Source organism: Corylus avellana, chromosome 3 (assembly GCF_965113065.1).
Source record: "Corylus avellana chromosome 3, dhCorAvel1.hap1.2, whole genome shotgun sequence".
NCBI lineage: Eukaryota > Viridiplantae > Streptophyta > Magnoliopsida > Fagales > Betulaceae > Corylus > Corylus avellana.
Genome location: NC_142492.1, coordinates 8,794,442 through 8,812,263, shown reverse-complemented (window position 1 = coordinate 8,812,263; position 17,822 = coordinate 8,794,442). Strand labels below are relative to the sequence as shown.

The following is a 17,822-nucleotide window of genomic DNA, read 5'->3' as shown; positions in this document are numbered from 1 at the left end:
CTTGTGTAGGTCTAATGATGTTCATTGAGGGTAAGATCAATCATACAGACATTATTAAATGGAAAACACTCACTAGTACCGATGCAGATATTGATGTTTTACAAATGGGGAACAAGTGGAAAACCAAAGTGCTCATTGTAAAGGGTGAAATTAAGACGAATATAATGATTGATCCACAAGTGTGTCCTTCAGCATTTTTTAACTAGTGGGTTGTGTTTTCGAATTGTTTATGTATTAGAGGCTTTGAACAGGGATTTTGAGTTTTAACTTTGATAACTTATTTTTATTTTAATTGAATATTTCATATGTTAGACTTTCTGAACTTTCACGCGTTATGAAATGATATTTTTAATGTTCAAAACTCTTAATTTAGGATATTAAACTTTCAATTTTTTGCAATGCCTCCGTCCGTTAAAATATTCCATTAAATCTAGTCAAAATTCACAAAATACCCCTTTTATTAAAAAAAAATTGCAAAGATTCAGGTGTATGTATTTTTTGCAAATTCAGTTAAATTCTAACGTCTGAATCTTTACAATTTTTATTTTATTTTTTTATAATTAAAAAAAATGGTATTTTGAAGATTTTGACAAGATTTAACTGAAAATCCTAATAGATGGAAGACATTGCAAAAAATGGAAAGTTTAATACCCCAAATCGAGAGTTTTTGAACATTGAGGGGGTAATGTCAAAACGCGTAAAAGTTCATAAGGGTTTTGTAAAGTTTTTTCTTAATTGATCATTTTTTTAAGCTTAAACATTTAGAATAAACAACGTATTAATAAAATTATATTCCAAAACGCCAAAAAAAAAAAAAAAAAAAATGATGTTGGTGTACGTAATGCTAGTTTGAATGGAAACCTTACTATAATCTCACAGACAAAAGCTAATGGACATTGCAATGTGATATGATTAGTACTCTAATGCCTCTGCCAAAAAAAGCATCATCTAAGATTTTCATTACTTACCTCTTCTCTCTTCTAAACATAGATTTTGAAGGCCATGAAAGAGCCAAATATGTAAAGACAAGAATTATAATTTTATATTAGAGTATGATATCTTCATGCTATTTTTCTGCAGCTTTTCATGTAGCTATTAAAATATCAACAAAAAAAATAAAAAACCACAATCATTGAATCACTGCAAAAATAGTTGTGAAAATAAAGAAAAAATAATTTTCAAAACTAAGCCTAGCCTTCTGATAAGATGCAAACACAATATAAAAAAATAAAATAAAATTAAAAATTAAAAAATTAAAAAAAAAAAAATCATTTTCATATCCAACTTTCCCATCAACTTGAAAGCCACGCTTGGAGGCTTACAATTTTTTCTCTTACAAAAAGAAGTTTGCTTTATACCTAGGCTTATCTCCTAAATAAAAGTAGATGATTTGTGAGTGGCTTCAGAATATGAAAGCAAAGTTTAAGGAAAAAGTTTTCCTCCAAAGAAATTCTTGCAAGTCAATTTATCAAACTGACATCTACCAAAGATGCATATAAAAACACATATACTTTAGATAGATGCCAGTTTAATAGATAGAATTGAAAAAAAAAATTTCTCATATTCAGTTTGATTGAAAGAAAACTTTGCCAAAGTTTAACAAAGAAGCATGGCAATCTCACACCTTATGCTTTGGACCACAGCATTATTATTAGCAGATCCGACCTACCCATAATCTATCTTGCTCAAAGGTTTCTAGGAAGGAATTTTTGTTTACACCTTTTATTTTCTTTTTTAAGATGCATATATAAACCGATGGAACAATATAGGAATATTATGTTAATTGACATATCGGCTGCTTCAAATTGGTCTATACTTTGTCTCTAACAAATCAGTCAATAAATACGCGGGAAAAGACCCTCATTTTTCCATCATGACTTACGAGGACTATTATTGTTGGTAGGATTTTCGTGTTAAATTACCGTTTATTTTAAAAATTTAAGCCAACTTAGACCAATAAGAAATTATTGATTTAATACTCTTAACTGACACATTAATTGACATGACGTGTTTTACGTAGTTAACGCTTTTTTCTTTTTTTTTTCAAGTGAATGACATGAAAAGCTGTGTGACATAAATATACATAGGCATGACAAATAAGTGTAAAGAATATCATTACATACTCTTTCTAGAAAGCATTAGAAATCAGTGAGAAAGGTACAAGGTACCCAAAGTAGTTTTGGCATTTAATACACTACCAATGTATTTTTTTTTTTTTTCAAGTATCTTTTTATTAAAACCAAAGTGACATCAACATCTCAAGAGAGATCTGATCATGGGGGGATTTATAAGCATGATATGGCCCTTGCATTCTCATCACGCACTACAAATCCTCCACCACCATCTCTCTTCCTTAATTGGCCGTTACAAAAAGCCCACCAATTGCTCCTCCTTTCCAACACCCTCACGAAACCCATGCACTCGCATATAATTAATATTATCTAACAAGACTCCTGCTGGTTCATATCTATATCCGGAGCAGACCCAGCAAACCCTTTTTCTCTGCAACAATGTCTGAAACTGAGAAAACCATTAATAACCCACCTTCATCTCCTACACCTATAACTCCATGGCCAACTACCATGGCAAAGGTTATGCTTTTGGAGCTGAAAGTGCAGAGGGGAATTGCTGCTCCTTTGGTAGCAATGAACTTAACATGGTTTGCAAAGCTATCAATCACAACAGCTTTCTTAGGTCGGCTTGGGGAACTCAAACTGGCCGGCGGCGTGCTCGGGTTCACGTTTGCTAATGTCACCGGCTTCTCTGTCTTGAACGGGCTCTGTGGCGCCATGGAACCCATCTGTGGTCAAGCTTATGGAGCTAAAAACTTTAAGCTACTTCACAAAACCCTTCTCATAGCTATCTTCTTGTTGCTTCTAGCCATACTGCCTATAACTTTCTTGTGGCTCAATGTTGATAAGATCCTTGTCCGTTTTGGCCAACAAGAAGACATTTCCGCCATCGCGAAGAGCTATCTTTTCTATCTCCTCCCTGATTTGGTAGTCAATGCATTTTTGTGTCCTCTCAAAGCCTACTTGAGCACACAGAGCATAACGGTTCCTATAATGTTTAGCTCGGCTATGGCGCTTGCTTTTCATGTGCCCATCAACATATTGCTTGCAAAAGCTAAGGGTCTTGAGGGAGTTTCAATGGCAGTGTGGGTCTCTGATCTCATAGTAGTGATTTTACTTGCCTTGTATGTGTTTTTTATGGAAAATGGTAAGGAAAGAAGGTGGAAGGAAGGAGGGTGGTGGGATCACAGCGTTAGTGACTGGCTCAGGCTGCTCAAGCTCTGCGGGCCATGTTGTCTCACCACCTGCCTTGAATGGTGGTGTTATGAGATTCTAGTCTTGCTCACAGGCCGGCTAGCAAATGCCAAGCAGGCAGTTGGAGTGTTAGCCATTGTGCTGAACTTCGACTATCTGCTCTACTCTGTGATGCTTTCACTGGCCACGTGCGCCTCCACCCGTGTCTCGAATGAGCTCGGTGCCAACCGAGCCAGCGCTGCATACCGATCAGCATATGTGTCTCTGTCAGCAAGCATTGTCGCTGGTTGCATAGGTGGCTTAGTGATGGTTGCAGCCAGGGGAATATGGGGGCCCTTGTTTAGCCATGACAAGGGAGTTATAAGAGGTGTGAAGAAGATGATGCTGCTAATGGCTTTGGTGGAAGTAGCGAATTTTCCATTAGCAGTATGTGGAGGAATTGTCCGTGGAACAGCTAGGCCATGGTTGGGCATGTATGCCAATCTTGGTGGGTTCTACCTTCTGGCCCTGCCCTTGAGTGTGGTTCTAGCCTTCAAGGCTGCTCTTGGACTTAGTGGGCTGCTGTTAGGGTTCTTGGTCGGCATGGTAGCCTGCTTGGTTTTGCTGTTGGTCTTTGTCACAAGGATCGACTGGGTTGAAGAAGCAGGCAAGGCTCAAATACTTGCCTGTAATGCGGACATTGTTAAGGAAGAAGAAAATCACAGGAGACCTGTGGAAACAGTCAGTAATGCTGAAGTATGAAAATAATTTCAAAATATTTGTTTGTATTAATAAGCATCTCTACCATCACAACACAAATTAGAGTTTTCTTTCAAATTGGGTTCAAAGAAATTTCTCCAATCCAGTCTATTAAACTAACGTCTCCAAAATGCATGTGATTTTTGGATGCATTTTAAACACATGTCAGTTTAATATACTGAGTTGAAGGAAAACTTTGTCCAATTGAGAAGATATAACCCCACAAGTGGCATCAATTCCCTTAAGGAAGCCCATTTAGAATGAAACTGCAGCCAAGCAAGGAAAGTATGACAACCAAAAAAGTTAAACGATTGTCATGACATTAAACTAGCTGCCAAAGATGAGCTCCAAAACATTAGTTGCTCAAAACACTAATCCATATGGAGAAAAAGTTACATTGGCAAGCTCAAAAGGGAAGCAATCTGCGAAGTCCCAAAGGATGAACTCATGAGACAACTTGTAACTTCGAAGGAAAGCAGAGACAGCATCATTTATCCACAGCTGATGAAAAGAATTACACTAATGGTAACCATAGGAATCGAATGAATGCTTCAATCATCTACAATTCCAGATTCAGAACTTAAAGACTCCAGCTCTTTGGCTTTCTCATCATTAAAACCAAGGGTAGCCATTATCTTATGACCTGGCGATCCTGCTTCAGACCATATGCCAAGAAGCAGATGAGATGTTAAAATTTCCCCACCATCACCTGCAGGTCATAGGTTAATCAAGCAGTGAATGTTAAGAAGAATGATCTGGAAAAATTGGGATCATTGGGTGCAACATTGCTTCCTTGGAATTCCAAGGCACAGCAGAGCTGTCTCGAATACAGAGAATTTTATTGAGTACATAAAGCATTATAGCAGCAAGATATTTTAATTTTCATTTATCAGTATTTGAAAGAATCATTCAAAAATCCCACCTAGCAAAATAGTTAAATATACACTAAATATATCCTATCTAGAACAGAAACAATAGGTCCCACTATGCTTCTATCTATACAAAATGTTTTATGCATCCAGAGATTAAAAATACATCATTTGTACCTTAGAGAACGTGGCAGCCATCTCACAAGTGACATCAAGTAAAAGTAGTATTAGCTAAGGACCGCTTAAAAGACACTTATTTTGCATGTCTTCTACAATAGTCTACTCCATATAATTAATTGTTATCCTAGAATACTCGTAAAATTTTAATGCAGCGACATGGAGTGCATACTCTTATGTTATTTTTCTCTTTTCTTAAGTCATTCATAGACACTGCAGGACAGAACTTCTCATTATATAATGGAAACCACTTTGATCTTTGCTTTCTCATTCATAATACTAAGATTTATAATTAGAAGATCTAAAAAGATAAAGAAAACAGAAAAACACTCCAAAACTCGGAGTCTCTCCATGATCAATGCTTCATGTATGACACAGGCTATCTCAGAACATAAAATAAAAAATCCCACTCAGACAACATGAATAGATAATGATATCAAAACAATATTTGGATTTTTTATGTTCTTAACCACAGAGTTGTCAAAGGTAGAAGACCTCAAGGCACCCAAGTCCTTGGCTTGAAAATAAGCAATTACTCTATGTTGAGATCATCTCAGCTATTTTACATAACTTTTCAAACAACTAACTTCTTGTGCAATTGTTTGCATGATCATTATACCCTTCATCTGACCATCTATGTATTCCCCTTTTTGTTTGTGTACATATCTCCAACTATAGCATATGCTCATAAAACATAAAAGAAAGAAATACTACTACATAGAAATTACAACACTAACTGCCAATCGACAGGAACTTACCAGCTTTTAGTTTCTGATCAACAGCCCAGTCAAGGGCCCTTTGAGCTGCTTCAGTCAGGGGAGGATGCTCAGGACTAAAAAAATACATCTCGCCTTTCCCAAGTAACTTGATAGTTTCATCACGCACCTTGAAAAGTGTAATTCCATTCGCCCGCAAAAACTTTGAAGCCAGACTAGTGCCTGCAGCACAAAGGAAAAGATTCAGTATAGTGCATAATAACTGCAGAATAATTGTATTATAAAAGGTGACCATTGAGTGGTGGTGATGATGGTGGCCGATCTTACCGTCTAAGGTCTAACGTGCCCTTAGCAGCAGTGCCATTGGTGAAAGTGGTGTGGATCCAATGGCAAGAGAAGTAGCACAGGTTGGTAAAGATAAACGCGCAAGATGAATGGAAAAATAGGTGTGGAGGGGGGAAGGTGATTTCTTTTTCCCTCCTCTTCCCCTCCCTAATTCCCTGCCCCCTGGGTCAAAGTAAGACATCCCACTTCAACATGGGTGGAAGGCACCATTTGGTCACAACTGCTATATATCCATCAATTGATGTTACATTATTGGTTTTGCTATATGTACAATTAAGTTTTCATGAATAAGGTTGCCGATGAACTCTAGTGCAAATAGTATTTCCTACCTCCATAAGAGGGCAACATCATGGATTCAAGACCCCTTCATTGCGCCCTTTGCGTTCTTAATGAAGTTCTTTTACTCATCAAATAAAAAACAAAGAAAAAAAGTCTTCATGCATAAGGTTGTCACACGAAAGGCTCTAGTTCACCCAAAATATTATAGTCATCAGCAGTGTCCGTTCCGTGGCACATCCAACTTCTTACTTCAACTAACACAAGCTCACGCCTCAAAAATGTCAGGAAAATATTACGATTTAATTAGCCAAATCATCTCAAGATCGTCCACTGCAGTCAATCTTAGATGAATTTAAGACTACCACTTTAAGTTAATTAATCATAACTTTGTTTCACTTTTTGTATTTTCAGGCTTCAACATTCTTACATGTGAAATTCAGGCATAATAATAACATGTAGAAGCATCACTTAATAGTTTATGCCACTGATATTAGCGAGAGACGAATGACTAAATACAGCTACTGAAATATACTTAAGAGAAAAATAAAATCAGGAAAAGAAAAGGCAAAGGTGAATGGAGCTTGGTTTCGTACCCTCAATGAGAATCCCCATGAGAAGGGCTTCAGTCCCAGTAGTTGGATACTTGAGCTTCCGCGCTTCCAATTCCCCCATAGCAAATGACTTGATTGCCTTCCTAGACCATCTGCTCCATTCACCCACTGCAAATGCTCAATCCCCACCAACCCAAAACAAAAACCCCCAAAAAACAAAAAGAAAACCCAACAAAATTTCGACAAAACTCACTTGGGAACTTTCTCAGCTGAGGAAAGTCTCTCTGGGTTCCTGCAAAATCAAAAGAATCTGAAATAACAACTTGGGTACATCCAAAAATGGTGAAAATTTTCCAAGACCGGTGCTTTTCAGTAGTGTGAGAGTTGGAATTTACGCAGTGGGGAGGCTGGACAACACCGAGGCGGCGATGGGTCGGTGCTTTGACTGTTCGTGGGGTCTGAGGTTTGAGTACCGAAGCGAGACGTTGTTGGTGCCTAGCCATGGGAGAGGTAGGCTTTGTGGCCGTCTTCTTCTGGTATTGGAGTTGGAGAATAAGGATGCTGATGTCGAAGATGTTGTTGGGAGCTTCGAGAGCGTGTGAGCAGCCATTTTTGGTTGTTTCCAATTGCGTACGAGTGTACCAAGGATAGAGGATTAGCACACACTAAAACGACACCGCATAGCTCATTGGTGGGTTTTGTCCAGCTAGATTGATGCAAAATCAGAAGGTTTTTTTTTTTTTTTTGGTTTTTAAAATAAAATCAGAGGGTTTTGGCTAGGCTTGAAGGAGTGCAAATTGGGAATGTTTTGGGGATTCTGAATTTCTGATCGGCAGCAATACGGTATGAGAGAGTATTTAGGGTCTCGTTTATTTCAGTAGGGAGTTCAGACGTATATTTGAACTCTCCGAACACTTATCCAATCAAGTGGGAGCTCAGTAATCCTCTAACATGAGTTGTCTATATTGCATGCAATACGTGCGGCTCATTGTACTTTATCCCTATAATTTGAGCTTAGTTCATAGGCAAGCTGAATGTACGGTCCGTCTAAGAGTACAGTATAGATAAGTTCACATGATAAACACTTTGGTGAGTCTTTTCGTTGAGATTAGTATAATAATATTAAAATACCACTGAATCTAAAAGCTTAAACTAATAGTTTAGACCTAATTATGTGATAGTTATGATATTATTTTAAATGTAAGACTTAATTCTTGTTTATTCACAAATGTGTACTCAATGCACTCGTTTACTTCTTCCTATTGGGAAGACATAACCTTTATAATCAAATGTTAGTTTTGGATTCTTTTGTTTAAGTTGATTGGAGGTTTTGAACTAATACACTGCCTTCTGGGATGTAGCAATCTGCATTCTCCTTAAACACTAGACTTTGTTCAATAATTCTTTTTTTCAAAACAAAAATATTAATAGATAATTCAAAACATAAAATACTTACAATAGATTCAAAACTACTTTTATTTTTTATGTCATATCACAATGTGTTTTCAAACAAAAAAAAAACATTTAAAAAAGTATTAACAAATGAAGTCTTAATCTTGTCTGGTACGACACCAAGATCATAAATTCAAATAGATATTCCCTAGCAATATTGTTAGCAATTCAAGCAGCAAATGTGAAAAAGCTTTTATAAGACTTAGTTATTCGAGCAAGTCAAGGATAGTTTACCCGCTTACTCGACAAATAAATCCTATGAAAACTCTTTTACATTTACTGTTCAAGTTATTATCAATTCAAACAATAAATTGCCATAAATTTACATGAGGCCATATGCAATGGGCCGAGACTAGAAGAAAGAGAGTAAAAGAGAACCCAATTGGTATATGACCAGCCCAACCTCCTGAATTTGCTGTCATCGTCCAAGGAACAGAACAGTAAGGAATAGAACTGACGGGCCCAGGCCTACCAGAAAGGATGTATGTGAATTGGTGATACCTTGTCCCAGGTATTGCCCATTTAATATTGGGCATACAAGCCACTGAAGATAATATTCTTTTCCCTAACTTTTTGGGCCTCTAATGCAATGCTAAGAAATTATGTAACAACAAGAGGGATATTTCTAATATGTGCGTCTTCCAAATATATTCTTAAAAAACATTTAGGATACTACCGTTTTTACTATAGTATTTTTTAGTCAACTGCCACGTAACCCGTCACGTCAATTTATAAGAAACTTATAATAAATAGTGTACGGCAAAATGAAAGTTTGATACCCTAACTACTGCATGGTACGTAGAAATAGTGTATCCCTAGATATACAAGTAGACTTGTAGCTTTTATGGAATCCAAAAATAACACATACTAATAAAAACACTATCCTTAACAGCAATTCAAGTATGCCCTTTTTTTCACGGCTCTCGAGAGAATCTTGGGTCTCTCGGTTAACCATTTCTTTTCTGAATAGCTTTGTTTGTTAATGCTTTTTTATTCTCTATTTCCTTTGTTTTTCATTTTCAAACAAAAATATTAACAAACAACCAAAAACACAAAATACTTAAAACTATCAATTAATAAAAAGTTACAACATGATTACAAGGCAAGACCTGAACGTTAAACCATCAATTAACCTAAATGGATTCGCCCGACCACCGTTAATCGAGGAAAATGTCCAGAAAAACCAGACCCAAAACTTTATTACAACATCATGTGGTGCCACAATGTCATGTGATTAGGCAACAAGTGAGGGACCAAATAAAATCTCTCAAGGGGCACAAAACCCTTTGGGCAGAACCAAAGGTCAACCTTGTATATGAACACTTTCACATGATTATGTTATATTATGTTATGTCAATCTCTGCAAAGAAAAATCTTGCACAGTCCCAAGCTCTAGACCTTCTTTAATTACTACCCCACAGCCCATCACCATAGCCGACCAGCTGTGGAAGATAATCCTCCGTGACATGTTGCAGTAGATTGAGGAAGATTTACAGAGAATTGGGTTGACTGAATGGTCAAATTTGAATCTTCTTTTTTTTTTTTTTTTTGGTTGATAGAAAAAAAGCAGTCAAAACTAGAATTGGGGAGAACATGTGGGGATCGGACATGGAGATCTCTGCATGTGCAGCTACCGCCTATCAGATCTCGTGTGTGGGACCCAAATCCAGCTTCGCATGTGCTCTTGTGCAGTACATTAGCCTCACCATATTGACGTTACTCGTTTGAGGAGTAAATTTAATTTTTTTTTTTTTAAAAAAAAAAAATTAATTACTTATATTTGGGCTCTTTATTTTAGTTTTTTTATTTTTATTTTTTTTTAGAGAAGAGAGAATGTTATATATTAAAAAATACTTTATTTTTATATTTGGTGAGTAAATAATTCATCAAATATTCTTTTAAATTGTTGAGCGGTAAGCAACTTATTTTGCTTCTATTTTAACATATCCGCTAACCAAAGTAACACTTAATTGGCTTGCCATATGAGAATTCTTTGTACAATGTTCTTTTGAATTTTCTATTTGTGCAATGTCTTCGCTTAAACTACTCTTTGGGTTTCAATGTCCCTTTTTTGTGCAAAAAATTACAAAAATATCCCTAATAAAAAAAATTAAAAGAAAAATTCGAAGTTTTTTTTTTTTTTTTTTTCTTCGCACAAAATGAGTATATTGCAACCCGAATAATAGTTTAGGAGAGATATTTTACGAATTGAAAGTTTAAGATGAAACATTGCAACTCGCTTAATAGTTAGAAGATGATAAATGCACTTTCCTCTTTTTTTTCTTTTTAAGGATTCCCAAGGTAAAGAATTTTCAAAAATTATATCATTTATAATTTTTTTTTACAACTTACTAGACATGTTAACATGCAATTGGAGTCACGTTAGTGATTAAAAATAGAGAAATGATTGATGTCAATAATTTATTCATATTTTTCTCATATTCTCCTATAAATTTAAGAGTTAATCATTAGATTTGTATAATACACCATTGACTTATATGAAATTCACAGAAGTCCACAAATCTAGTAGTTGATTTGTAAAATTAGATAAAAAAAATATACATATATATGAAAAAAATATTGACACCAATTATTTCTTATGTTAACGCCTTTCAATTATATGTTAATACGTGTCTATCAGTTATAGTTACATGTAAGATTTTCAGATAACATATATTTGGTTTAAGGTCCGTGGACTCGTGGAATTGTTCAATTCAAGGGCATCAGACACGTTATCATGAATTCGGGTGTGTTTTGGAAATGTCATTGGAACCACACCACACACGCGAAGAAATATGAGTCCGCAGGGTCCCACAAAGGTATTTGTGTTTAGATTTTTATTTGAATGTAATTGAGGCTGATTTTTGAATTTTTCTGTCTCGTTTCACATTACGGTTCTCTGTTTGGTTGCTGAGGAAAAGTAGGAAAGAAATTGACTTTAAACGTGGAAAAAAAACAGGTCCTTTGTTTTGCTTCCAGATGGAATGATACAGATTTTCTTTGCATGGAAGATGAGATATTTGCTTGATTCAGTGCTTAGTTTTATAGATTGAGCACTTGGTAGTAAAATTACTAGGACATAGAGATTAATGAATTACAATACCAATTTTAGCATGCATTCCAACTAAAAGGAAAAATAATAACGAGGGGATAAAAAATAATATGTAAATAAAATAAATAGAGATTTATGGCCTATTTGGGATTGCGTTTGATGGGTTTAAAAGTGCGTTTAATACTCAAAAAGTTCGTTTGAAGAAAAAAATATTCGTTTGGTAAAAAAATTAAAAGCGCTTTTAAGGGTTTAAAAAGTCTAAAAATGGCAAAAACGTACTTTTAACAAAAGTTTTAAAATGAAGCTTTTGCCAAAAAGTAATTTTTGATTTAAAAACTCTATTTCTTAAACGCAATCCTAAATAGGCTCTTAGAGAATTTGTTGTTAAGTACTTTTGGAATAGTAGCTACACTAGGAATAAAATAAAAAAAGGATTTTTCTAGCCATATTTTAGCTAGAGAGTAGATAGTTCAAAACATTCACATTCGACTAGTAAAGTTTCTCTCAATTTCAGCTAAAAATTCACATTTTTTTATTTTACTTATTCATTTTTCTAAAACACATATATCTCACTTTCTATTTTGGTTACCCACTTCCACCATTCCAATTAAATATGATTTATCCATAATTTTTTTATTCTTTCTTTTGATGAGTGAAGAATAATGAAATTTAAAATATATATATAAAAAAAAAAAAAATTATAGATTGAGAATAAGGAAATAATATTTAAATGAAATAAAAAGAGATTTAGAGAATTTGTTATTGTGTACTTTTGGAAAGTGAGTAGCTAAATTAAAAAAATAAATAATAACCAATAAAAACTAGCTACTGCACAACATTCACATTCTAACTTAGTAAATTTTCTCTCAATTTTAACGAAAAAAATCACAATTTTATATTTTACGTACTAATTTTTTTTCTTTATTTTTTTTAAACGGAATCAATACCAGTCTCATTCATAGAAATCATGAGCATAAAGCTCTTACAAGCAACCATAGCCAAATTACGAGGCTACAAACGTCACAGATGACGTATTATATTTCAGACTCAAAACCAATCCACTAACCTATGACTAATTTACATATTAAAAAAATAGATATGTGCCAAACAAACTCAAATTAATGCATAGATAGTGTTTATTCCTCGAAACTGACGGTAGACAAACTTCCAACCAAAACTCTTCCTTTTCGACCCAACCTACTGATCTTTCTAAAGCACCTACATCTCTCAATTCTTATATTGGCTATCAATTTCCACTATTCAATTTAAATATTCATTCTCCATAATTTCTATGTTCTTTCATTGGGTGAGTGGAGATTTTTTTTTTGGTATACTAGTGATGAGCATAAAAATTTGGCGAACACGGTAGTTTTGTTAATCGAATGTCAATGATTTTTCACCAAAATTTACATTCCGCCCAGCCAAAATAAAAATAGATTTGTACTTAATTATTTGTTTATCATTTGGGGGGGAGCCCTGGCCACTTCCAGTCCCCCCTTCCTGAGGCGAGAACTTAGAAAGTGTCACAACTTCAATGTTGACGACTTAATCATAGTTTAAGACATCTTAAACTAGTGGATGTCATAAACAAATCAACTTGTCACCATCTCCATATAAACAAATAAAAATGTATGAATTGCAAGTCCATGGAGGGCAAAATAAGATGGAGGGGAGAGAGTTAACTAATTAAAAAATGGGAAAATATATATATATATATATATATATATATATATATATATATATAAAGTCCCATGTGAAAGGGTCCCATGTGAAAGGCACCCACATGACCTAAAATCTGCTTAGGGCACCCACATGCAACCCTATATTTGCGGATATATGAAGACTGTTGCATACCAGTGGTTAAGGGAAGACTAAAAAGGATTTCACATGTGAGTTAATTAATTGTGATGCACAGATTATTGGAGTTGTTTTTAGAGATCGACTTAAGGAAACGACAAACCTGGAAATCCGCGTGATTAATTGCAGCTTATCATTTGGAATCTTTCTGGTCATCGCTTCATGACCTCCATCAATATAAACATTATCCCAGTTTTCTAGCATTGTGTCAAAGATCCCCTTCCACGTTGAAGGTTAGATGTCAAGATCCTCATTTAAGACATATATAATTAATAATAATTAGATCATCATTTTACCCTTTCCAATATTTAGGTTTTTGGGATAAGTGATAATAAGTTGTTTTTTAATCAAGAGACGGTGGGCCTGGTGGTTTTATCAATGGGTATTTTGTCAAGAAAAGAAAAATAATTTGGTGTTAAAAGTTATATTATTTTTTGGTGTTTTAAGCTTAGGTGTCTATTTCATATTCGATTGTGCAAAATACCCAGTTTACATCACAACCTGATTGAAGTTATTCTCTTACAGCAAAGCTCTGGTAATAAGTTTGAAATTGAGTAATGCTACTCTTTGCACTTATATATTACACGCATTTCACACTAGTTGACTTTGTCATGTTTTTTTAAGTAGGTTTTTTTTGAAGTGGCTAATATTAGAAGCTAATTAAAACACATCATGTCAACTGGGTATAATAAATAAGTGAAGAGTAGCATTATTCTTTGAAATTTCACATATTAAGCTCTACTGATCATTAAAAGGAGAGTATTGCTAGAAACCACATTCTTATTCCATAATTATCTCACAATACTAATGTGGGAGTTCCAACCAACTCTTTAATCAGTCCAAAAAAAATTAAAAATTAAAAAGTCCAATGGTTAGTTGAGATTGTGACATCAACATTGTAAAATAGTTATGAGATAAAAATATGATTTCTAAGAAGATTGGCAATTCATGTGTGTAACGAAAGTGAGAGACTTTCCTTACTTACCATAGCTGAAACATGTGGTAAATACAACATAACACATATTGTTACTGAACTAATCTTTTCCTTAACCAGTGCTGAACTTTCTACCTTCTTCAACCTAAGGGTGTTGAATGTTCTCTCACATTCAACTAAAATGATCGAGCAAACCATCCTGCTCAAATAAGGCTTCGAATGATTTACTGTCGGATTGGATTTCTTAGATGTCATCCCTCATTCAACCAAAAGAGTCAAGTATGCGACCTTGCTTAACTAGGGCGCCGCATATGAACTTCATACGACTTAAGTTTGTTGAGCGCACCACCCTGCTCAACTTTGGGTAGCGAAGGGCTAACCCATTCGATTTGGGCACATTGAGCATGGGCTCAACACTAAGTTTTGAACACATAATCCCCGATCGAACTAGGTTATATATCATGTGTTGGAATTATCCCACATCGGTTGCGGAAGGGGCTGGTAGTCAGTTTATAAGTATGAGGAAAAGCCTCACTTCTTGAGCTAGCTTTTGGGGTCGAAAGAAGTCTAAGACCACCCAACACGGCTATCAAAGCCTAGGTTCAATCAACAAGTCTCAATCCAACATTTCACGAGAAAAACGGGTTGTCTCTGGTCCAACCCAATGCTCAATGTGTAAGGAAGTGATTATTGGGATTGTCCCACATCAATTGTGGAAGGAGTTGATGGTCAATTTATAAATGTGAGGAAAAGCCTCACCTTTAAGCTAAGTTTTGGGTTTGAGAGAAGCCCAAGACCATCTAACACGGGTATTATAGCACAAATTCAACCAACAAGTCTCGGTCCAACAGTCCAAGAGAGAAACGGATTGTCTCTGCTCCGACCTAGGACTCGATGTGTGAGGGTAAGATTATTGGGATTATTCCACATCGGTTGTGGAATGAGCTGGTAGTCAGTTTATAAATGTGAAAAAAAGTCTCACCTCTTGATAGAGCTACCTTTTGGGGTTGAGAGATGCCCAAGACCACCCAACATCTTGAGTAAAATTTCATACTTTATTCTTTATACCTTTAATTTATTTAATCATAAGACTAGTCTTAAAAATAACCTCTAACATTTGATCCAAGTTGTGATACGTACGCATACTAAGAGCAAAATAAATCAGCCCTTCGACAAAGTTTCAAAAGTAAAATATGTTTCACTTATATAATATTGCATTAATATTTGATCCAATTAGTTGTGGCCTGCTAGACACTATTGTCTTCATCAAAAGTGTACGGATGAATAAATATTGCAAGAAAACTGATATCAAGATTTTTATTTTATTTTTTTACTTTTTTTTTAAATAATCTTTAAAATATAATAGCCATTTGAAAAGCCTAAAAGATCATGATATCTAGGGGAATAATATTTTAACTAGAGATCAATCCATAGGAACAAAGCCTACAAGATAAGAATAAAGACAACAATATATATATATACCCGATAGTTCTTTCTAGTCCTCAGTTGTCGATCTGTGCTGGACCAAGAATTATGCTTGAGATGAGTTATTTAATGAGGTAAATACAGATATGATAATATAAAACATTCTTTCTTTTGTAAATAATGATATCCACAGTACTTTTGAGTCATATAAATCAAAACCAATAGGGTTCAAGAAATAAATGTTTTATTTCACAAGCAACAACAATATCATATTGATGCCTAGGGAAAAAGTCATTTAATTAATGGCGATTTGGATCATTCTTTCTTGCACAATAAATCCTAATTGATTTTTGGCAAAGACCAATAGAGGAATATTGAATCCCTCTGCCAACAATTAAGTAAATTAAAGAGTACACACACTTCATGTCAATAGCATCATATTATTCTAGAATTGCAATTAATGAGTTCGATAGTAATAAGATTTATAACACATTACATATACCTAAATCATAATCAACAAACCAAACCCATGCTATAGGTTCACACAAATATGAGCCTTAGGGGTCCTTAGGTTTTGTTGAGGTTTTTCATTAAATTCTTACATATATATATATACTCTTTCAAGCTCAGATAATTATTTTGCTTGTAGTTTGAGCGATATAATTATTTTGCTTGTAGTTTGAGCAATATGGGCCTGGCACAAATATATAGGCTCAGATAATTATTTGACTTGTGGACTGTGTAAGTTTTGGTGAATGGGCTTGATTGTGATAATGATATGTTATTGTCTGGTTGTGGGCTGTGTGTGGGTGTGGGTATGGTGTTTTTTAATCCATGAAGTAATTTTTCTTCTAAATATTATAATTTTTATTATAATTCATTCACAAACTTAAGTAATACATTTTATGAAAATGAGTATCACATGGACTACTATATAGCAATTTACATTTTAGTGGTTGATACATTGTATTTACATTTATTGTAAATACAATAAATGTTATGTGAACTGTTACATGGCTTCACATTTTAGTGCTTGACTTAGTAAGTGTCACATAAACTATCACATCGATCAGTTTATGAGTGATTTTTTAGTAAAAACTGTAATACCCCTAACAACAATACTCTTAAGATAATGGTTACCGGTTAAAATATATACACCCATGTTTGCTTTGGATTTGATTTTGCATGAATTATAGTACAATTGAAAGTCTTTGTTATTCGTTTACGAGTAATGTTATATACCATATAAGCATTCCATAAATATTTTACAAAGCTGAAGTAATATCACAGACTTAGAATCTAACTCGATCATCTTCTAGAACCCATAGTTCGTACATATAGTAACCTCACTAACTTAAAACTACTTGTGGCAAAAACCAATTATTGGGACACATACCTAGTGGAAGAGATTCATCGAATTTTTATGTATTAAATTGGATCAACATAATCCCATTAATTGTTGGATTCTGCACCAGCTTGTAATCATTAATGGATAGGATAATAAGTCATCATTTCCATCATTATTATCATTATACTCTTTTTATAGATTAAAAAAAAAAAAAAACACTTGGATAGTACTAGAGTTCAATCTAATCCATTGGCTCAGATAGAGGTATTCAATTAAGATAGTGTCAAAACATGTATGATAAATATTATACGTCTAAGTTAAATTTTTGTGCACACTGTATTGTGTAACGGAGTCTTAAGTTAAATTTTTATGTATACTGCACTGCGTAAATGATCAATATGGTATTTTCTTTTACGTTGTCATTAAGGTTTCGTGCCAATATATAAAGATGATGACTCATATCCCAAATAAAAAAAAATATCAGAGACTTTAATATAAAGGTCATATGAGTGGAGCATAGCGGAAGGAGTAGAGTGTACGCGAACTATTTCCCCAAAAAAAACCCTAACATGATAAATATTTGAGATGTTTGAAGCAACATGCGATTAATGGACATAATACTCGTATTGATTGTAATGTAATGTAGTAAACGATTTAGGCTAATTAACTTTGGGTGGAAAATGAGACATCTCCTGAATGGTCCAAATTAAACGTCGTTTTTATTAATTTATATGCTCTATCGTTATTGTGTGTGTTGTGTTAGAAATTCTAATGAAGACAATTCTGAGTCTTTTATTTTTCGAAATCGACATG

General features: G+C 34.4%; 2 protein-coding genes across 2 annotated transcripts; one reads left to right on the top strand and one right to left on the bottom strand.

Moving 5' to 3' along the window:
• Positions 1-2,214: 2,214 nt before the first annotated feature.
• On the top strand, positions 2,215-4,380 carry LOC148586749 (protein DETOXIFICATION 56-like). Its single transcript, XM_088514814.1, has one exon. The coding sequence runs from the start codon at positions 2,511-2,513 to the stop codon at positions 4,005-4,007; it is 1,497 nt and encodes a 498-aa protein (XP_088370940.1). The 5' UTR covers positions 2,215-2,510; the 3' UTR covers positions 4,008-4,380.
• On the bottom strand, positions 4,305-7,589 carry LOC132175342 (ATP-dependent Clp protease ATP-binding subunit CLPT2, chloroplastic). Its single transcript, XM_088514815.1, has 5 exons — positions 7,337-7,589; positions 7,195-7,233; positions 6,984-7,093; positions 5,809-5,988; positions 4,305-4,713 (listed from the first exon to the last, which is right to left on the bottom strand). Exons 1-5 carry the CDS (start codon positions 7,549-7,551, stop codon positions 4,556-4,558), a joined length of 702 nt encoding a protein of 233 aa, XP_088370941.1. The 5' UTR covers positions 7,552-7,589; the 3' UTR covers positions 4,305-4,555.
• Between the last annotated feature and the right edge of the window lie 10,233 nt (positions 7,590-17,822).